Genomic DNA, 19,675 nt, shown 5'->3' with positions numbered 1-19,675 from the left:
ACTTCCGCCAACCTTCCATTTTAGAACGTAAAATTTCCAAATTTTCAAGGCCAAAGTACCGTTTGAAGCTAAATCTTTCTAATTTACGTACAATTTAAATTTGCAATGATCGTTAGCGCAGATTTGATATTAAATTCCAAATTCGTCAGCAACAACTGTAATTAAACTATCCCTTAAAAAGGTTTCATATTCCTGTTCCTAAATAGCTTTCCTGACGATCTATCTCGGTTTCCCTATCAAATAATTTGTAATTCTGCGCCATCCAAATGTTTTGATAAATCAATTTAGATTGCATTCAAGAATGCAATCGGCAGATATATACACTCTTACCCACACAAACACACTCAGTTTGGTTTGACGTGTACGCAAATATAAACAAACATTTTTGTCAACAGAAGAAGAATATTTTCCAACATTCAATCACTGATATCAGTTACTGGAAGTAAATCCAATCCAGAATGATTCTTCATATGTGCAAATGTTCTACAATATAACGAAATAGACGTTCTAGTTGATGGCTCTCAACTCTAGCGTATACAACAGTTTAGATCCATATCAAACGCACCAAAGGAATAGGGTTCCGGTACCATTGACCTGAAGTGTAAAAAAGAAGAAGAAGGCTGACTCAACAATGGTGATATCAGCTGTTTTCAATACGCAGCTCAGAACGATTCTCGTCATAGTCGTAGTCACGACCCTAAACTAGCTCGGGTATCAAACGTGTGAATGCAATAATAGTGAAGTTGTGCGTTGGAATTACTATGTGAACAGTAGACCGCGAAGATGGAAAACTTTAACGAGTACTGGGAACTGTTTGTTGATAAAAAAGATTCAATAGCCAAAGTATGTGAAACGACCCGTCCAATTCCCTTTTCTGTTGTAATTTAAGCTTCCTCTCAACGTATGAAAATGAATTTTACTTTGTTTGCCACCTCTCTATTAGGAAATTATTGCGTACTACAAAACACTGGATGACCATGAAGATGGAACCGAACTATCCGAGCAATGTCGGCGATTTTTCCGCAAAAATATGATCCAAAACCCATACCCAACCTGTCAGCTTCTGAAACTGTTGGCCATGTCGAAAATCGCGACTAAAAACTCCGTTATTCACGAAGTTGCAACAGCAGCTGTGCTGGAAGTGTTCGAGCAACAGGAGCATATTGATCCCGACAAGTGCTATAACGTTCTAGCGAATAGTTTGATGCCAGCTAGAGCAACCAATCGCTTAAAAATGTGCATTTTCAAAGCGTTGGAGAAGAAAACATTGGATCTCGAGTTGGTGATGCTAGCGATATTTTCAAGGAAAAGTGTTAAATTCATCGTTCACCTGCTTCCAGAGTTGGTGGCACCTCTACACCAGCAACAGACATGGGACGCGTTCGATAGAAAGCAACACTTCTTCATCGAAATGCTTAAAAATGGTGCATTTTCACATTATGTGCATCAAGCCAATTACATACGCTTTGTTGAACAGGCTTGGTTGGCAAGTAGCAGCGGAACTGGTACCTTTTCATCCACTGCAGACGAGCTGGCCTGTTTGTCTAGCCTAGATAAATCGTATCTTACAGCTTATCTGCTGGAACTACAGCGTTGCAACATGATACAAAAAACTCTTCAATTCGACGAAGCTCTACTACCGCCGAAAGATTTTCCCCAACATGCAACAGTGCTGGGTATGATGCTGCGTGCCAAAGTGGATTTAAATGAGACTGATTTTGCGAAGTTGGTCACCGTGATAAGAACGAATCGAGTGTTAAACGAGCAGATAATGGCCATGAGTAATGAAGCGTCTGAACTGAGAAACTCGGAACTAATGGCGTTGTTTCAAATACACGCAATATTCATGCTGTGCAAAGCAATAGAAGCATCCAACGGTTCGCCGGAAAGCGCTCTTATCGCTACAAACAATCTCGACACACAACTAAAATGCCTTTGTAAAGAGATGGACATGGAAACGTTCATGCAAACAACAGAATCGCTCTTTACGATGCTGTTTGTGCGTGGAGAATTACTTTACACCGAACCAAACGTGCCAGAACGGAAGAATTTTTTGTGCAGCGTAACCCTGCTAGCCACGCTAACGTCCAGCATGAAATCTATCATGATAGCGAGGAAGCATTCAGCTTCGTACCACGAGGCAAGCGACAAGCTGAAGCAACGCTTCCAAACGCTCTTCGATCTTGTCACTGATGTATGCTGGCGCTTATCACTGTTTGATGAGCATACGGGATCGGAAAGCACCTCACTTGACCCGGTATGCGTTCGTCAAATGCATCTCATCGATATGTCACCCGTGCCGACAACGTTGACGCATATGGTCGAAAATTACGGCGAATCGGCTTCGTCCGGTAGCGCCAAACTGTTCCGCAGCGTTGAATCTATCGCGGCAATGGACATTATTGGCAATAGCCAACGGCATCGGTACGGTTATTATGGTACGCTACCAAAGCATAAATCCTCCCGACGGCAAGCCCGACATCCGCTAATGGCCACCGCATCGAGCAATTCGGGAGGAAGCAATAAAGATCTACAGCGGCAAGGATCACTATCGGTCGATACGAAAACCGACGATCGTAATGGTGCGGGCATGGAAAATCTTACCGGTGGCAGTACACGGAGCGTTTTTGGAAGCAAGAAAAATTTCACTAAACTGTTTGCAACGCCCGAAACGCTAGCGGTGATGTGTCTTACGAATAGCAAGATAAGCTTTGCGAAACAAATCATCGATACGCATAATCTGCAGGATCGGCCCGTCGGCAAGCTCGTGGAACGAATTGGACAAATACAGAATCTCAAGAATGATTTAACCACGCTGATAAAGAAAAGCGAACGGAAGCAAGAAGCGACCTTGGGGTTCGGTGAAACCCAATCGAGCGACAGTAATAGCGATGTTTTGCTGGACGATATTCGGCTCAAAACAGCAAAGGGCTTTAAAATATCCAAAGTGTTGAGTACGCTGGAAACATATCTAAAGTCACAAACGGCCTGCACAGATGACGATGTGCTTGCACCGATGGATCGATACGTATCGCGGTACCCTTTCCTTGGTATTCTCACCGGAAAAAATCTACAGCTTAGTCAAATCGTCGATATCATCTTTAACTTGCCGTTTAATTATGAGCTAAATCTCGCTATTTACAATTTCGTGTTAAAAAATTCACATCACACAACGAATCTAGTCTCGAGTGTAATGTCCACCAGCGTGGCCGGTCATGGTGGGGAAACATTACAACCGTTGGTCGGGAATTACGTTTCCTTTTTCGGTACAATCATCGACACGCTTCAGATATCGCACAAGACGGTGCGGACGCGAGGAAGTATCACCGACTTTAATCTTACCATAGCAGAGCTGCTGTCACGGGAGGTGTGTCCACTGGACACGATGGAAAACGGAGTAGTTTGGAAAAGGCGGGCAAGCTTCTACGATACAGTAGAGCGTTGCGATGAGCTGGAGTTTGTAGAGGATCTGGAACGAATCTGTGCTACGGTCAAGGGTGGTGGGGCAGCATCGTTTGCGAAGGTGAAACAATATTTGGAACATTTGACAAAGTTACTGCTATCGTTGCAATTGAAATCCAACGACGAAGCCGGTTGCACTTGCCATGGAGATCTGACCAAAGTAAGAAACCTTATTCAAACGGACGTACAAAAGCTCATGTTGGAACGCTTGTTTGAAAAGCGTGTATCATTTAGCGCCATGGATGCCATGTGTGGTATGTTGGGTGTCAATCTTGTGCAAACGTTAGGGAAAAAAATTCTTGGACCGAAAGACGAACCTATCGAACCTGTTTTGCGGAATGTGGACGGCTTATGGGAATTTATCGCAAGCAAAAGTGAACTCTTGCGCCAGTTATGTACGTTTGAAATGGACAGTTTCCAGACAGCGGGTCATTCCTCTCAAATCGGCAGTTTAAAATCTCCAATCTATAACTACAGTAAACTGGTCCGCGCTACTACTAGCCAGTTGAAAGATTTACCAATCGGATGTAGCTCCCATGTTCGGCCTTTCAATTCAATGGTTCCCCAAATAGAGCTCTTCCCGTTGGAATGCATCCGACCGTGCTGTATGCTAGAGAAAAAGGAAGGAAAATACTACGCCAAAGTAGAATCCATTATGCTAATAGAAGAACCTTCGATGGAACAGAAGGCCATCGCTTTACTCGCAAATGTTGATAAATTCCCGGAAGCAAACGAGTGGATAAGCGCATCCGAGCATCTCCTGACAACCATGCCGAAAAATGTTGACGAGAAACAGGTTGGAATTTTGCCAGCAACACGCCATCAATTGCAGCAAAAGGCAAACGAACTTAGGACGTACCTACAGATCTGCAAAATTCTTCAACTTCCAACCGATGGCGAATCCCGCACTGGAGATGGTTGGCAGCGAGCGCAGTCATTTTCTGCAGCAAATAAAAGTACCATCCTGTATCAACTGATTGATCAGGGCGAGTATCGGGTGTGTGCGGAATGGATTAAGCTGCACCCGATTGATGCGGAGAAGGAACTAGAGATGTTCATGTACGCCGTCCACAAGTTGTCAACAGCATCCGCCACCCTATCGATCGTTCCAACGGATCCTCAGCACGGCGACGACGTACCCATTGCTTGGCTATTTCGAATCATTGAAACAATGCCGATCGTATCCGTAGTGAAACTGTACGAAACGATAATACTCAACATTAGAAGCGTTCCGGTGGTACGTTACATGCTGGACTACTTGCAGCGTTACACCAAGACGAAACCGCTGTATCAAAAGTATCAGCTGTCTTTGAAAATTTTCGAACATTTGTCACGCGAGGAGTACCATGGACTGTGGAATCTGGCCAGCCGACCGTTACTAATCATTGAACAGTGTCTGATGAACTCGCGCCTCGAGCTACTGTCCACGGTGATACGATCGATCAGAGACCTGCTAGTGACCGATGTCTGTACACACTGTTACGAGCACAGGGAGTACATTCGAGATCTGCGGGACGCTGTGCAGAGTGGTACGGGTCAGCAACCGGCACCACCGTTATTACGTCGCTATCCCGTTCACGATGGACTTTTCATCAGTCACGAATGTGTGGACTGTCTGTTGCGCGTGTATGCCGGCAAAGCACTGGAGTACAAAGTGTTCCCGGACATTACACCATCCGGGGACGCATTGAATGACGATTCGGTACAAGTGCTGGGACCGGTGAGTCGTGTATCGAGTTACGATTCTCTCAGCGAAGTCGGTCAACCGTTTGTAATGCCGAAAGAAATACCTTCCCGCGATCGTTGGGTGAAGGACGAGGAAGCTCTGCATTGTATGTGCTGTCGTAGAACGTTTTCGATGCTTAACCGTCGACACCACTGCCGCCGGTGTGGTCGAGTTGTGTGCCATTCCTGTTCCAAAAAAAAGATGCGCCTACAAAGCTTTTACGAGGATGTTGCCGTACGAGTTTGTGACGATTGTTGGCGTAATTTGATGGGAACACAATCGAAAGACTTGCAGCAGATAGAACAGGGAACACCGGTAACGAGTGGGACACACTCGCGGAGCTCCGATTCTAGCAGTCAGTTCGAGTGGCAGCTAACGGGCAACGAGCGGTACGATAACGTTATCCGCGATGAGTACAGCTACGAGTATGCTCCGTCCACGAGCCAGTGTCTGGCCATCTGTAACTTGCACACACCGAATGAAGAGATGGCCAGCTTTCTACTTTATCACTGTGCCAAACTGGAAGCTCTGTTGCGTCCGCTGCATCCCGGGATTCCGAATCCCGAGATCGATTACGCTCTTGTAGCTCGTATGTTGCTGAACTTAACGCTTGGCGTAAAAGTGCGCGGTGGTGGTGCCGAGGTGGAGAAGATGAAGGAACATGCGGAAATTATTCTTTCGATCGTGCACGACAACTGTGAATCGCTGCTGCTGCACACACCGTCAATGACCAACCATGGCAGCTTGCGTAAACTGCGGGATGCACTCGTTAAGGCAGAAAAGTGGACGCTCGCATTGGAACTGTCGCTCAAGTGTGGGTTTTCGTTGAACGGTGTAATGGCAGCCTGGGGAATGGCATGTCTGCGTGCCGGATGCTATGAAACAGCACGAGAAAAATTCTCACACTCTCTGCCGCGTGTTGCGTCCGAGGCCGAATGTGAAGCGGTGCTGCGTATGATCGAGATGCCAGCGTTGGTCAGCAATAACGCGTTTAAAGCCCCAGTCGTCAAACGCCCCACCAGATGTCCTGCGCTTTTGAACGAAATATTGTACGCTTTATCGTGCACAGCCCGGCTGGGCGCACCGTCCGAGCGTGTGATCGCTAGAGTAAATGCGGCACGACAGGTTACGGCTGGCACTGTTGCAGCATCGCACGAGCCGGCACTCAACATTCTCAGTACACTTGCTAACCTGCGCAACATCTGCCAAGGTGAGTTTGAGGGCGATATACCTGGCCCGAATGCGGAACGGATGGCGCGGAACGATAATGTGTCCATCATGTGTAGTCGACTGTTTGAGGAATCCATGCACTATCTGTTGGCATACGGTTCGCATCAAAGTGTAGTCCAGTTTCTGATGCGCTATCAACAAACGGAAGTGGCCGCCCTACGGTACATACTTGCACAACGCGTAGAGCCGGATGTGTTCTTGCAAACGGTTCTGTTGCCCTATCTGCAGCGTGGCGAGCTGGAAACGGTTGTACAGCGTTTGTCCGACATCGATGACACGCTGCTCGAGTGGCGTGAGCACATTCGATACGTTTGCCGGTATCTCGAGACAAACGATATGCTGAACAGCCTGTACAACTTGCAGCTATTACTGAAGGATCCGATACGAGCAAGCATGACCTGTGTGCGGTTCTACACGATGGGTTGTAGGACGTTTACCGAACTACATGCATCAGAGCATCATCTCAAAACTAGTGTTTCCCATTTGCAGGTATGTAGTATTTCCACTTTCATGTCATTTATGTTTTAAGAATCTCTCCAATGAGCGATACTTAACTGCGAACATTGGATTTTTCACTTACAGAACGAACTAGAGCTATGCAACTGGCAAGAAGTACGCCTTAACAGCATTGGTCGAGCCATTGAAACACACCATTCGCTGCTGATGAAACTGGATCCGAAAGAGTTGAACAATCACATCAACACCATTCTGCTACAACTCGAAGTCACCAAATTTCTGGCCACTTGTGAAGCGAAAGGACGCCATACGATCGCATTGTTACCAAAGGTAGGTTCGGTCCTTGGACCGAAATAGGACAACATTGGGGTTCTGAACAACGTTTTGATTTTGGACAGACTGGCCTTTGATTTTGCGTTGTTTATATTCGCGTTAGCGCAGGGTATATTGGGTACAATTGAAAAATTCAAATCGCATCCAAATACAGTGCCGGACACAAAAATTAACGCTGATGCACAAATGATTAATTTTGTATAATGTTTAATATTTCAATTGATGAAATACTTACGACAAAATATTATGCAGGAAAATTATTGCCCTATTGTCAGACCAAAATTAGAAACTTTGTGAAAGATGTGATGATTACGCATACATTTATCAATATAACTTATCTTTCAGTAAAGAGAAAAATTCGAAATTGACAAAATAAATCAAACACCAAGTTTCTTGTTCAGAAATCTTGTTTATATGAACTTTTTAGCCTATATTTTACAACTTCCAGTATTTAGTATGACCGCCTTATCCTTTTAGCACCATTTCCAGTGAATTTTAATTCGTAAAACATTTTAATCGTTATCCCGCTGAAACATTTTTTTTTCCAGGTTAGTTTTCAAAAGTGAATCTTGCATATTTTAATTCAATAATTCAAGTTAAAGATCTGTAATCATTATTTCCTTGATTTTCCCCAAGCATCCAACTTTAGTTCACACAAATGTCGTCCCATACTAAAATGTTTCATCGTACATACTTCACCGTTTCCCTTTTTAATTTTCCGGTCCATTTAAATTTGCTCACAGATTTTTAGAGATACGTCCCACCTGCCAACCCTGTTTGGCTCGAGCCACGAACGGCTGCAGCTCGCAATACTGACATTAGTTTGTGGACAAAATGTGGAGGAGGCCTTCGGTCTTTCATACAGGTATACCAGCAACAAGTGATAATGAAATAATATTGTTCCCTAAAATGATCAATATTTGCCCGTTTACCCACAGAATCATCCAAGACTACAATCTCGATATGCAGCGCGTGTATGCGCTGACGGCAAAGTATTTTATCAACCATGGAAAAATTGAAGACGTCGGCAAACTGCTGGACGTGATCGTCAGCAACGAGAGCAGCACGGGAGCAACCGATCAACCAGCGGTATCAGCCATCTGCGATGAAATTGTGCGAGTTTCCGTGGATGTGGCCATTAATCGACATGGAACCGGTGTCCACACGAAAGTCGCACTGGAAACCTTGATAAACCGGGCAAGTTCTGTAGCGGTACGTATTCATTGTTACATTGTGTCCGGACAGTTGAAGGCAGCGTACTTGCTAGCAAACCGTCATCAGCGGACGGGTGATATTCGGAAAATATTACGCCAAGCTGAACTACTCGGTCAGATGCATGTGAAGCGTTTGTGTGAGGCACGTCTTACCCATCAGGAGACTGGTTCATAAGTCACCAGTTAACATTGAACAAGTGATATATAAAATGTTAGATGTTTAATAGCAACGAAAGGCTAACTCGCTCATTAACCTAGACCTATAAAAACATGAGAAAGGATTGATAAAAGATTTGCAGTTTCTCACAATCGAGAGAGGACAGCTAAAAAATTGTCGACGAGGTTTACTTTCAATTGTGATATGCTACATAAAAAACTAACCAAAAACCTTTTTCTTACTTAACGAACGTACTGAATTCGGTTTTTGGAGGATTTAGATCTCCACAGTGGGCGAAGTTGGGCGGAGTGGGAAAGTTGGTGCCACTATCACAATGAACCTGCTGACCAGGGGGAAAAGTTCTTTACGCGTTTGGGTGCCCCTTACCAGCTCGAGACTCCTCGCTACCATGTACCGTTGAAATCGCTTCTTGATTTTATTTACAATTGATTATGACGGTCCAATGCCGTATTGTCAAATCGCTTCTTGATTTGGGTTTATTTTCTCTAATTTACGATAGAAATTTTTTACCGTTACTAATTTTTAAAAGCTCTATCAGTTCTTAGGGACCGACGCTATACTAACCTTTCAGACCATGTTCGCTTCTTGCGAAGATCTACAAGTAATTGTTATGTTTCAATATACACAATGAGCGAAATAAGAAGAGCATCAGAGCACCAGAAGAGCAATATTGAACGGATTCTCATTTAACGTTAGTTCAATCTATTTTTAATTTTTTGCGAACTTTTTACGTTTAAGCCGATAAATTCATGAAAAAATTATGATCCACAGATGCATAAAATACAACAAAAAATCAAATCCAGCTGCATTTTCAAAACATTTTGTGTGAATGTTACGATTGTTTGAAATAGGGTATACAACCTCATGAAGATTGATTGTTTGCTGTTTTCCTAAAAGTGACAAAAAAGAAATAATAGAATAAAGATTTCCTGCGAGTTGTAGATCAGCAAAATCTGTTGACCATTCATGTCCTTGAAGTTTTTGTAAGGAAAAACGATTTTACTCAGCTCGGGCTTATGAATCGTGGCAATATTATCGTGTAAAAGTACAATGAAGTGACGTAAAACGCATTGTGATTGGTTGTGTTTATATCTAGCATTTAGATGGCATTCTTTAACTTCAGGGTCCTTCAAATCAACGGCAAGTGGAAGCTCTTAAATGTCAGCAAGTAAATTTATCGGTTTGAATGTAAACAGTTCGCCAAAAATGTCCGCACAATGATTCAAAATAGATTGAACTAACGTTCTAACCTGAAAAAAAGCATAATCGGTCCATAAATTTTGAAGATATTGTCAGCAAAACATGGTGGTGATATTGCGCTCAGTAGACAAAAATAGTTCTTGAAAGAAAGTGACGATCGATTTGGTGATCAAGTTTTCCTTCACGATAGACAACCACGTTCGATTAAATTTTTAAGTGTTCTGCTTTTACTTTGAGGTAGTTTATTGCTTATTTTGTATAACATTCTGATGTAAATCGTATGGTAATCATTGTGAGAGTTCGAATTTGTTGATTAAATACATTTATTGATCCTTGGAATTAACTAACCTTTTACACTATTTTCGGGATGTGTAGAGCATTAAAACAAAAAATACTCGACTTATCGGAATATTATCAAAACGAATGTAAAACTGCAATAATTTTATTAATATAAAAATGATCGATTTTATCACGATGAACAGATAGATTGACCATGAGTGTCAGATATTTTTGGACGAATGTTATTGAATATATCAGCTGTTATGAAATTCTTTTCCATGTTACAAAGTACGAAGAGAAATAAAATGTATAAAAAGTGTTAAAAACAATCAAATTTAAACACACAAACAAAATCAAACATTGCAATACGCGTACACCATTAATGGGACTATTTATTAAGTTGTATAGTTGCTATTATTCGTGACGGAATGGAAGCAATAATCTATATAATCCGGTTCGACCAAAAACGCGAAAGAAAATGCATTTTCTGCTTTCTCTTTTTTATTTTTATTTTTTAACCCATCGAATTGGAAACATCATTCTATTCGCATTACTACCCAATTCCCAAACGACAAACAGCGTATTGATTTGCGCCACTTACTAGTTATCACATGTTGTATCAAATTTTTGTAAATTTTTTTTTTGTATTGTTGTTCCTACGTATATCAACTTACTGTCGAGGGTTTGTCGTATACTTTAGCGGACGTCTCGAACGGTAGCCAAACAAATAAATGCGATGTGCTCCCTCCCCCCCATGCCACCCGTCGCCACCTACCACCCTCCCTCTCTCCTTCCCTCGCTACGCTAACTAAAATGTCTTTTACAGTTTCCTTTGAGTCTCTGGCCCAAGTAGTCGCCTCTCGCTGCTGCCAATCTACTTCAGCGAGCGAATCTTGTGCGATAAAGTTTTAAGAATTTTGATTTTTCGTTGTCTAACGATGCCTAAAGTGTAGTGTTATGTATATTGCGTTGCATTGTAAAATTCGTTACCTACTACTGGCTAAGCGATCTAGACTAATTTTTAGTTAAGCTCCAAAATGTTACCGCCCATCAGACTCGTTGTAGAAGTAGATTTTTAAAGAACGAAAACAAAACACAAACACACGCGCTCACCACCAAAAATGTGCTTTACCGTCCTTGCTCTTACCCCAGCTATCGTTCCATGTTTAAGTGAAATTTTGTAAAATGTTCCACCTTTTCCTAATGACTGTTTCGGTGCCAATCTGTTTCCCGTTCGTTCTTGTGGTGTTGTCGCTTTTACCTTTAACCCGAGTTTCCCTTTCGCTAGCCGCAACAAAAAAAATGTGTACTTCTTACGTTGCTTACCAGTGTCGGGGATGTCCTGTCTAACCTACCGCACTGCACTCAAGAGCAGCTGCACTTCTCCACCACCATGTTCGGGATGGTGCTGTAGATCACGTTGTAGCTCATGTCGAAGTACAGCAGCTTGATCGAGCTCATCTTCTTCGGCGAGCAGCACGGAATGGCCGAGGTGCTGAGCTGCATCACGTGCGTGTGCTCGTACTTGGGCAGGAAGCTGATCATGCACTCACCGGCACAGTACGACGCCTCGTAGCGCTTCGGTGCGATAATCCAATCCCAGCCAAACTTTTCAAAGTCCACCATTAGCGGGTACCGGCAGCAACGAGTTTCGTTCGCATTTTCGTCACAATTTAGCGAGAGGTTGCGCTTGATGCGCTTTTTCGGTGCATCCCGGAACACTATCTCGATGTAAGGTATCTGGGTGGGTTGCAAAGCAAAGTGGAGTAAAATTAAATTGGGACAATCATTACAACTGTTGACAATTAAGCAAGGAAAGTCTGAAAGATAGAAAACAGCATATGGCAAACGGAATGTTTCGATGTTGAATTGATTGTTGGTCTTGGCAGTTTGGTAGGTTGTGGCGATACCTGAAATGTATGAGCTGTAAGGAATACATTAAACACTCCAATATAGTAGTAAATCATAAAAAAAACATGTAGCTTTGTATTCGATTCCATGACTTTAAATCTTCTAACACTCTTTTTGCTACCTTACTCACCATCGATGATAATTTTACTAATAAAAAACTGTAATACCTGCATCACATTATTATGCTACCGTTTTCTAATTAAGTGCCACTAGGCTAAGTACCAGTTCTATTACCAAACTAAACTCCTTTCTTATTCTACTCTCAAACGTTCGATGCATTGAAATCCATCCTTTTTATCCACGTGTCGGGCTGACATTATAAACTGCTTCACCTGCGCAACTTGCTTTCACACGAACACAATAAACTCTTCTCGAACTCAGAATTCAGAAACAAAGAACGTTCTGAAGACCCACTTTACTGTTCACCGCACAGCACACAAATGACTCTCAAATGCTCTAGAAACACGTTCATTTATACGGCTCGCTTGTTTTATGGAATGCTGATGTGTAGGGAAAAGGGAAGCGTAAAACAGTATTGGTCACAACAGTCTTCCAAAAAGGCTGTTGTGTTTGTACCGATCCTTCCAAGTGGCGCCAATTTAATTGACACTGGTGAGCAATTGATGTTAATTGAGTGCGCAAGATGAGTGACATCTGGACGTTACCGGACTATGCCTGAAATGCTGCGATGCGAAATTAAAAAAAGGGTGCATTTGTTTGTGCAATTATAAATTAATATTTACGAAGTAGAAGTGTTTGGATTACATTATACAAAGAGTTTTTTGTTTCAATTGCTCCTTAAAAAGATGTTCTTAAAGGGTTATTGATCTGGTCCCAACAAGTTATTGATCTGGTCTTAGGGACTTCAGAACAAATGATGATTAACAACATTGTAGAACGTGTATGACCGAAAAACATGAGTTAATTTGGAAAATAGAAATAAAATACGGTTTTTAGCCAAGCCACGGTGGCTACATGGCACTGTGTCAATACAATAAGTCACAAGATCATATACAGCACCCATCAAAGGACACTACGATCGAGCTGAAGTTCCTCAACGATTACTGGTGTATGGGTGGAACCAACTAATAGCAGCAAAGTTGAGTCATAAATTAACCGTATAAGACGTAATATCTATCAACAAGTGGTATGCTTCTTCGACAAACACCTGAACGGAGCAGATATATGAGATGGCACCAGGAGTAGAATGCAGCGGTTAGCAACACTGCAACAACCAAAGTGCTTATGACTGAATGCAACAAATTAGTCAATAGCGGTGAATAGTTGGATATGTTTTTGTGCATGGAACCAGAGTGGCTTGTCGCTATCAGGTATAGGCTGACCAGAAGAAACTACTGTACGCGTACAAAGTGGGTGTTTGTCGCAAATATACTTCCGTAAAGTTGTAACCCTTGCTCCAGAAATTCCTTGGAAGTTTTCAAGCTCCAATTGTTACAAGATAATCTTTCTGCTACTTCTAGCTTAACTCTTCGGTAGATGCTCCATGTGAAGTTTCAACATCCGAGGACGATTTATGTCAGATCTCTCCAATTCTTTGGCTTTGCAGATGACATCGGCATAATTGAAACTGCGGCATACACTCAACTGAAACTTGACATGTGCTGAATGAGCAAAAGTTGCGACGTTCATTCCGTTATGTAAAAATGTAAACAAAACTAGTTTGGAGACGCAGTGATGTCTACGGAGCCAACTATTAGCTCCACAAACTCCTTCCATCCAGCAGTCTTAAGCAACACACTACCAATCGTTCGTTCGATAGTTCTCCTACGAGTGAATATGAGATATTCTGCTTACATTTATTGGTTAGCATACATCAGAATACTTGGAAAACGGAAGTACAATGTAATCATAGAGGTCAGATACGACAAATCTCATTCTTTAATCTGACAAAAAGAATGTTAAATCTGAGGTGTGAGTATCAAGTATCGGGTTATTGTCCAATTCAGTAAACACTAAGTACGTGCGTTGTTACGCACGTGTTTGTTTAATTTAAAGTATGTTGTCTTATATAAGGGCTTCTTCTATGCAAAAAACTTCCCCAATCAGCATCGGCATATCCTACTAATGCTTCGGATTCATCCTTCTTATACCGCAGTTTCTTGCTCGACGTACCATTCAGATATTTCATAATATACCTTTTGACTTACAGCATTACTACCAACGCAACATAGAGACGGGTGCATTGAACCACAAAAAAATCCTCCTACATTTTAGCTTACATCTATGGTAACATAGTCTTATCCGACATAAGGCTGAGTGTTGTGTCCAGCAACAGAGCCTTTCCTGGTTCGCGTTTCGGATATCACAGTTTTGGACAATACAGAAGGAATGGTACCGCTTCTAATCTGTATTCAAGATTTCCTGCCGTTATCCGCTGTGTGGGGGTGTAGGCGACAGCGGCGCCGGTCTTCAAATGGCAGGCCCGGAGTTCAAATTCCATACGAACCCCGTAGTGAGGACTGACTAACCAACTACGTAGTATCGGCAGTCTAGTAAGACATTTCGATGGCCGGCATGACCTTAGAGGTCGTTAAGCCTAGGAGAAGAATATCCGCTGCGTGATGAAAAGAAGGTCACTAAATCATCGCCTTCTTTTTATCCGCTATCGCCGCGGTCAATTACCCTTCAATTCCAAAACGATCTCGTTCGACAGCGTTCGGTGTTATCGTTTTCGGCCTGATTTCGCCCTGCTGTACTTACACTGAACTTTATACTGAATTTGCATCTTTCCAAAATCCAAAACGTCAAACGATATCTTCGATGTTCGACGGATGAATCCGAGGCATTCCGCAGACTGTTGAATCCAATCGAAGAGAGCTTGTGGATGGTAGATAGCAGTTGTTGTTAATGTATCCCTCTTGGCATCATTGTCAATTTCAAAGCCAATCTTCCTGATCAAACCACTATCTGGAACGCTGTAGCCAATTTCTTCCATGATGACGCTGCATCCTCTGCATCCTGCACAAGACTATGGTTGCTACTTTTCAGACTAAAGCAGATCGTTGCCAACTGACTGATTTTTGCTTCAGTTGCCATTACTTCGCCTTTAGCTAGTTCCACAGCATCGTTTTCTTGTCACTTCTATTTTTTCTAAGCCCAGCATCGTAAAGTCGTAAATCGTTCTTGCAGAGTTGTTGTACACAAAGTATTTTTGTTTTTTGCTTGGGGATTGCTATTGATATACAATATACATCGATTTTTATACATTTAGAGACGGATCTCGTAAGGAAGTAGAATATCTAATCGAACGCGTTTATTTCAGTGTGATATGAAATGATCATAGACGACCCTTCCGACATCCCAGAAGTATCCTCTGGGCCGAAACATTTTCTGTAAAATTTACCGCGGATTAATCGTGGTTAATCCTCCGTAAAAATATGATGAGTTTTGAAACATTTCAATATTTCTTGAGCATTTGGCAAACCATAGAAGTAGAAGCTACTGGCGTGCTGATGATGGGAAGTCATGTTTCGAATTAAAAGTACAAACAAACACAGATTTGCTAGAGTGCAATACATTTTTAGTTGTTTTTTTTTATTAGTAAAGTTTGTCACTGCAACACACCCGCGCAACACAACAATGGAAGAAAGATTTGGAAAATGATGATATTATCTACTTCGAGAAGGAAGAAAGAGCCTTACACTATTGCACTTGTTTCGATTGCATCAATTCTGCCATTATTCAGACACGTGTGTTTATGTGTGTGCGTGCATCCCCTGTTCGTTGGCCGCGTGGCAAAAGGACGACTCCACCCGAGAAGCTTCTGTAGCTTGTTCACTATTTTGTGGATTTATTAAATTCTTTTGTTCTAATGTCTCATTCTTGCACCTGATTGACACACACACACACTCACTCACGCACACACACACACAACTCACAGATGAAAAGTTATCATCACGAAAAATTAAACATCTTGTTTTGTCGGTTCGTCTGAAGTTCTACTACAACTTTGCTACGTATTTCGCCCTAATTCTTCCCTAATTACGCTTCCTCTTGCTTACTTATTTCTCCTCGTTTTCCTCTTGGCAGCTACTTAGATTATAGTTCATAATTACTACCATCATGCATTTATAAATGCTATAAATATATTTAATGAATATATTTGTTCCAAGTGTATATAATGAGCATCCGAATATGAATATGTTGTTTTTTTCCTTTTCATTGAGGTTGAGAAAGGCTGAAGGAAACTAAGTGTATGAAACATTTAACGTAACGCATGATCGACGTGATAACTGACACATCTGCTTGTTACGGAATATAATAAGATGTATCGCATATGAAGGATCCCCTTACTTTATTAAGGTTATCCGTTTTTTTCCCGAAATTGTTTCGAGTTATAACGTGCTTATCCTCTTAGCTACTCAATCCATCATAAGAGTGTCCAAATAGGGAAAAATATTACATGCAACGCAAATAAAGCATGCGTGCATTGCGTACAGCATGACACACCAGGCATACTACCTACACCCATTGTTGTAATTGATAAGAGCAATAGATCGAGAGAGGGCGAGAGAGATAGAGAGAGAGAGAGAGAGAGCGCCTACATTTCTACCTTTGTTTTTTTTATCAACATTTTCATCCCTCTTTTCCAGACTTGCTACATCTAATCTAACGTCGCGTAAGAAGCGGCATAACGGGCTAGGCCACCGCACTCGATCACTACTAGAACACCAACAACAAGAACGAGAAAAGAAAGAATTAAGTGCCGTAAAAGCGCGCAAAAGCATCTACTACACCATAGAACTATAATGGTTACATGTATCTTTAAGATACAAAACTGTGCTGTGCTTTCTTTACTGTACTGTTTGCACCTAAAAAACCTCCTCACGCAAATAGATTACTGCTCAGCTTTTACTCTTGCGGACTCCCCCACCGCTCATTATTATCTACAATTCTTTCAATAATCCGGTCATAAGGATAACACACTGTCATAAGGATGGAAATTGCAAGCCGCTCACAAATGATAGGAATTGACCCCGATGCTTCGTAATATGTTTTAGTTTAGTTTGTTATTGCTGCCTGCTCCTTGACAATAAACTCCCGCCTTCAACCGATCCTCTGTGCGTTCTGTGGATAGTGTATTGATTGCTTAGAGAAAAAACACAACGCCACCAACAACACCGCTGTGCGGGCATTGTTGAGCGCTGCTATCGAACTGATAATACTAATCAATAGAGCATATGTGTACCGTAAACAAATGTCTACCTGAAATAATCTCATTGCTCACACGCACACATGTGTTAAGTAAAAATTTGAAATCCCTCGCTTTGGCAAAATGTATCATATTTCTCCAGTTTCACACATCACACCGGCTCTTGGCAAAAGTCCTACACTGGCTCAAGCCTATTCTTTCCAACCAGGTTCACTTAGCTTACGAATCTTAATGCGAAAAAGTTTGTAATGAATGTCGAATGATTGTACTACAGCTTATTAATAAAAAGGTATTGATGATGATTGTGTGGCCCTCGTTATCGATCGATCGATAAAAAATATGATCGCATTTCATCATGATCAAGACAGGCTCCTAGTAAGTAGTAGCAGTTAGTATAGCAACAGCAGCAGGGTGTGTGCTGATTGATGATAAGCGATGCGTGCAAGTACGCAATAACTTACTAACTTTTTTGCTTTCTAACTTTTCCATCTCCAACGCTAGTACTAATCAAGAAAACGCTATTTCTACTGGTAGCAAACATGATCAAACACTACTGTACAACGCGCGTGTTGTTGTATATCTTGTTGTTTCTTTTGCTAATGGTGCAAAACAGAAGGTTCTTTCAAAAGCCAATAAATATCACCCTATCGTACACGAAACAAAAGAAAGATGCATGCTTTTTGTGCTTCGCAGAGCGAACGCATGACATAAAAAAAACTAGTCCGAATTCATCTACTAGAATGCGAGTATGGTTTGCTTCAATTACTTCAATTTATGTGCCTTCCCGCCCTTTAGTCTAGTTTTTTACGTATTAATAATTATTGATGAGGTGTATACAGCACTACGGTTGTTGTGTTGATGATGTACATGCTCGGCAGATCATTTAACAATTATAATTGATCCGCATAGCGAAAAGAAAAGCAAAAAAATGGGACAGTTTTTAGCAGTCATATTTCTATTCCATTACATACAAAACTTACACCTCACCACGTGTGTCTGTAACAATAAGGAAAAAAAATTATGTGTATGTGTGTAATTTCTCTATTTAAATTGATTGCACTTTGATTTTAAATTGATTGAATATCATAAGAATGAAAATTTAAAAACATTTTTTTTTTTCGTATACGTCAGTCTTCGAAAAACGCTTCGCCTAAACTTCAGTACACGAGAAACTGTCCCAGAACAAATCTAAAAAGACGAGAAAAAAAAAACATATACTATCTTGATTTGTCTGCCTTAGAAAATTCTACATTAATGTATTCTGTGTCCTCGCGTAACAAGGGATCACAACAATTTTAAACCTTCTTCGCCTGCTACACACTACTAAAACCCAATTCGCGAAGAAATTGAACAATAAACGGTTGATTAAATTCTGCTATTTTTGTTTGTTTGTTAATACTACCTTTAACTTACTTATCCAGAGGGTGATTTATGGAATCTCCCACACGCTAGAGCATGTTTTATTTATGCCACAGAGACATGAGTAGTGTGTGTGTGTGTGTGTGTGTGTGTGTGTGTGTGTGTGTGTGTGTGTGTGTGTGTGTGTAGTACGTTCTAATCGTGAAGTTCATAAGATTTTTTGCTTGATTCATGTTTCTGTGTTTTTTTTTCTTCCCCTTCTTCTCTTCACCTTTTTCCAACTGCATCATATCCGTGTTGTGTATAATATAATCTCGTTTATCAATAGTTTTATGTTTACAATTGTTCGTTTTACAAAATACGTGTGTATATTGTACGTATGCTGTATGCACACACAAATCACCAGTCATTACGCTTGCTCTGCGCAAACTCCTGTGTTCCTGTTTGTTTCGAGAGGATCTTTCTAAGTGACTTTTGCTTCTTTTTGCTTTTCCTTCTTTTGTTCTCGTTTCATCCACTTGTCCGTGTGTGGGTGCTGGTGTGTATCCACATATGTATTTCGAGAAAAATGTTTATCATTCCACATTCCAAATGCCAGCACATTCTTTTGCACCGATCGCTACTCGATCTTCCTTCGCCTTCCGTTCGGTTTTAGAGCAGTTCAATAAATTGATCAAGGTCGAGACACGCAAGAATACACTTGCACTCTGGGTTCGCACAACTCTTGTTTCATCGGCCATATTTCGAGTAAACGAATATGGTGATAAAAAGTATCATTATTATAATTATCATATAAACATGGTCAGTCGTTTGATTGGTTGTTTTTTTTTTTTGTAAGAATTGTAAATATGTCGCTAAATTTGTTCATGTGCATACGTTTGTGCCTATGTGTTTATGTGTGTATGTTTATGTTACACTACGGCACGCGCGCACACAGTCACCTAGACGTTAGCATATACATACATCAGATTTTAGACTCAAGAGGAATCAAGTGTATAACAATCAGCGTTAATATGGTATGAAAAAGGCTATAACAAGAAAAAGGTTGTAGCTCTCACATACGCTCGATAAACGAAGCCTTCCGTCTGCGCTATTGCTTGACAAAGTATGTAGAAGGGAAGGAATGTATCACGCATTTGATGTACATGTGGAGC

General features: G+C 41.4%; 3 protein-coding genes across 3 annotated transcripts in view; 1 reads left to right on the top strand and 2 right to left on the bottom strand.

Moving 5' to 3' along the window:
• The window catches only part of LOC126562767 (GTP-binding protein Di-Ras2-like), a 177,381-nt gene that overhangs the window by 133,536 nt on the left and 24,170 nt on the right, over window positions 1–19,675 (bottom strand). The window lies entirely within an intron of this gene.
• On the top strand, window positions 784–8,622 carry LOC126561275 (zinc finger FYVE domain-containing protein 26 homolog). The gene is made up of 5 exons (XM_050217250.1): window positions 784–843; window positions 944–6,907; window positions 7,001–7,204; window positions 7,951–8,072; window positions 8,146–8,622. Exons 1-5 carry the CDS (start codon window positions 784–786, stop codon window positions 8,594–8,596), a joined length of 6,801 nt encoding a protein of 2,266 aa, XP_050073207.1. The 3' UTR covers window positions 8,597–8,622.
• Window positions 11,444–14,138, bottom strand: LOC126560745 (growth/differentiation factor 8-like). Its single transcript, XM_050216700.1, has 2 exons — window positions 14,073–14,138; window positions 11,444–11,818 (listed from the first exon to the last, which is right to left on the bottom strand). The coding sequence occupies exons 1-2, from the start codon at window positions 14,136–14,138 to the stop codon at window positions 11,444–11,446; spliced, it is 441 nt and encodes a 146-aa protein (XP_050072657.1).

This window comes from Anopheles maculipalpis, chromosome 3RL (genome assembly GCF_943734695.1).
Source record: "Anopheles maculipalpis chromosome 3RL, idAnoMacuDA_375_x, whole genome shotgun sequence".
NCBI lineage: Eukaryota > Metazoa > Arthropoda > Insecta > Diptera > Culicidae > Anopheles > Anopheles maculipalpis.
Note: the sequence above shows the minus strand (reverse complement) of the source record. Positions and strands in the feature narration are given on the sequence as shown.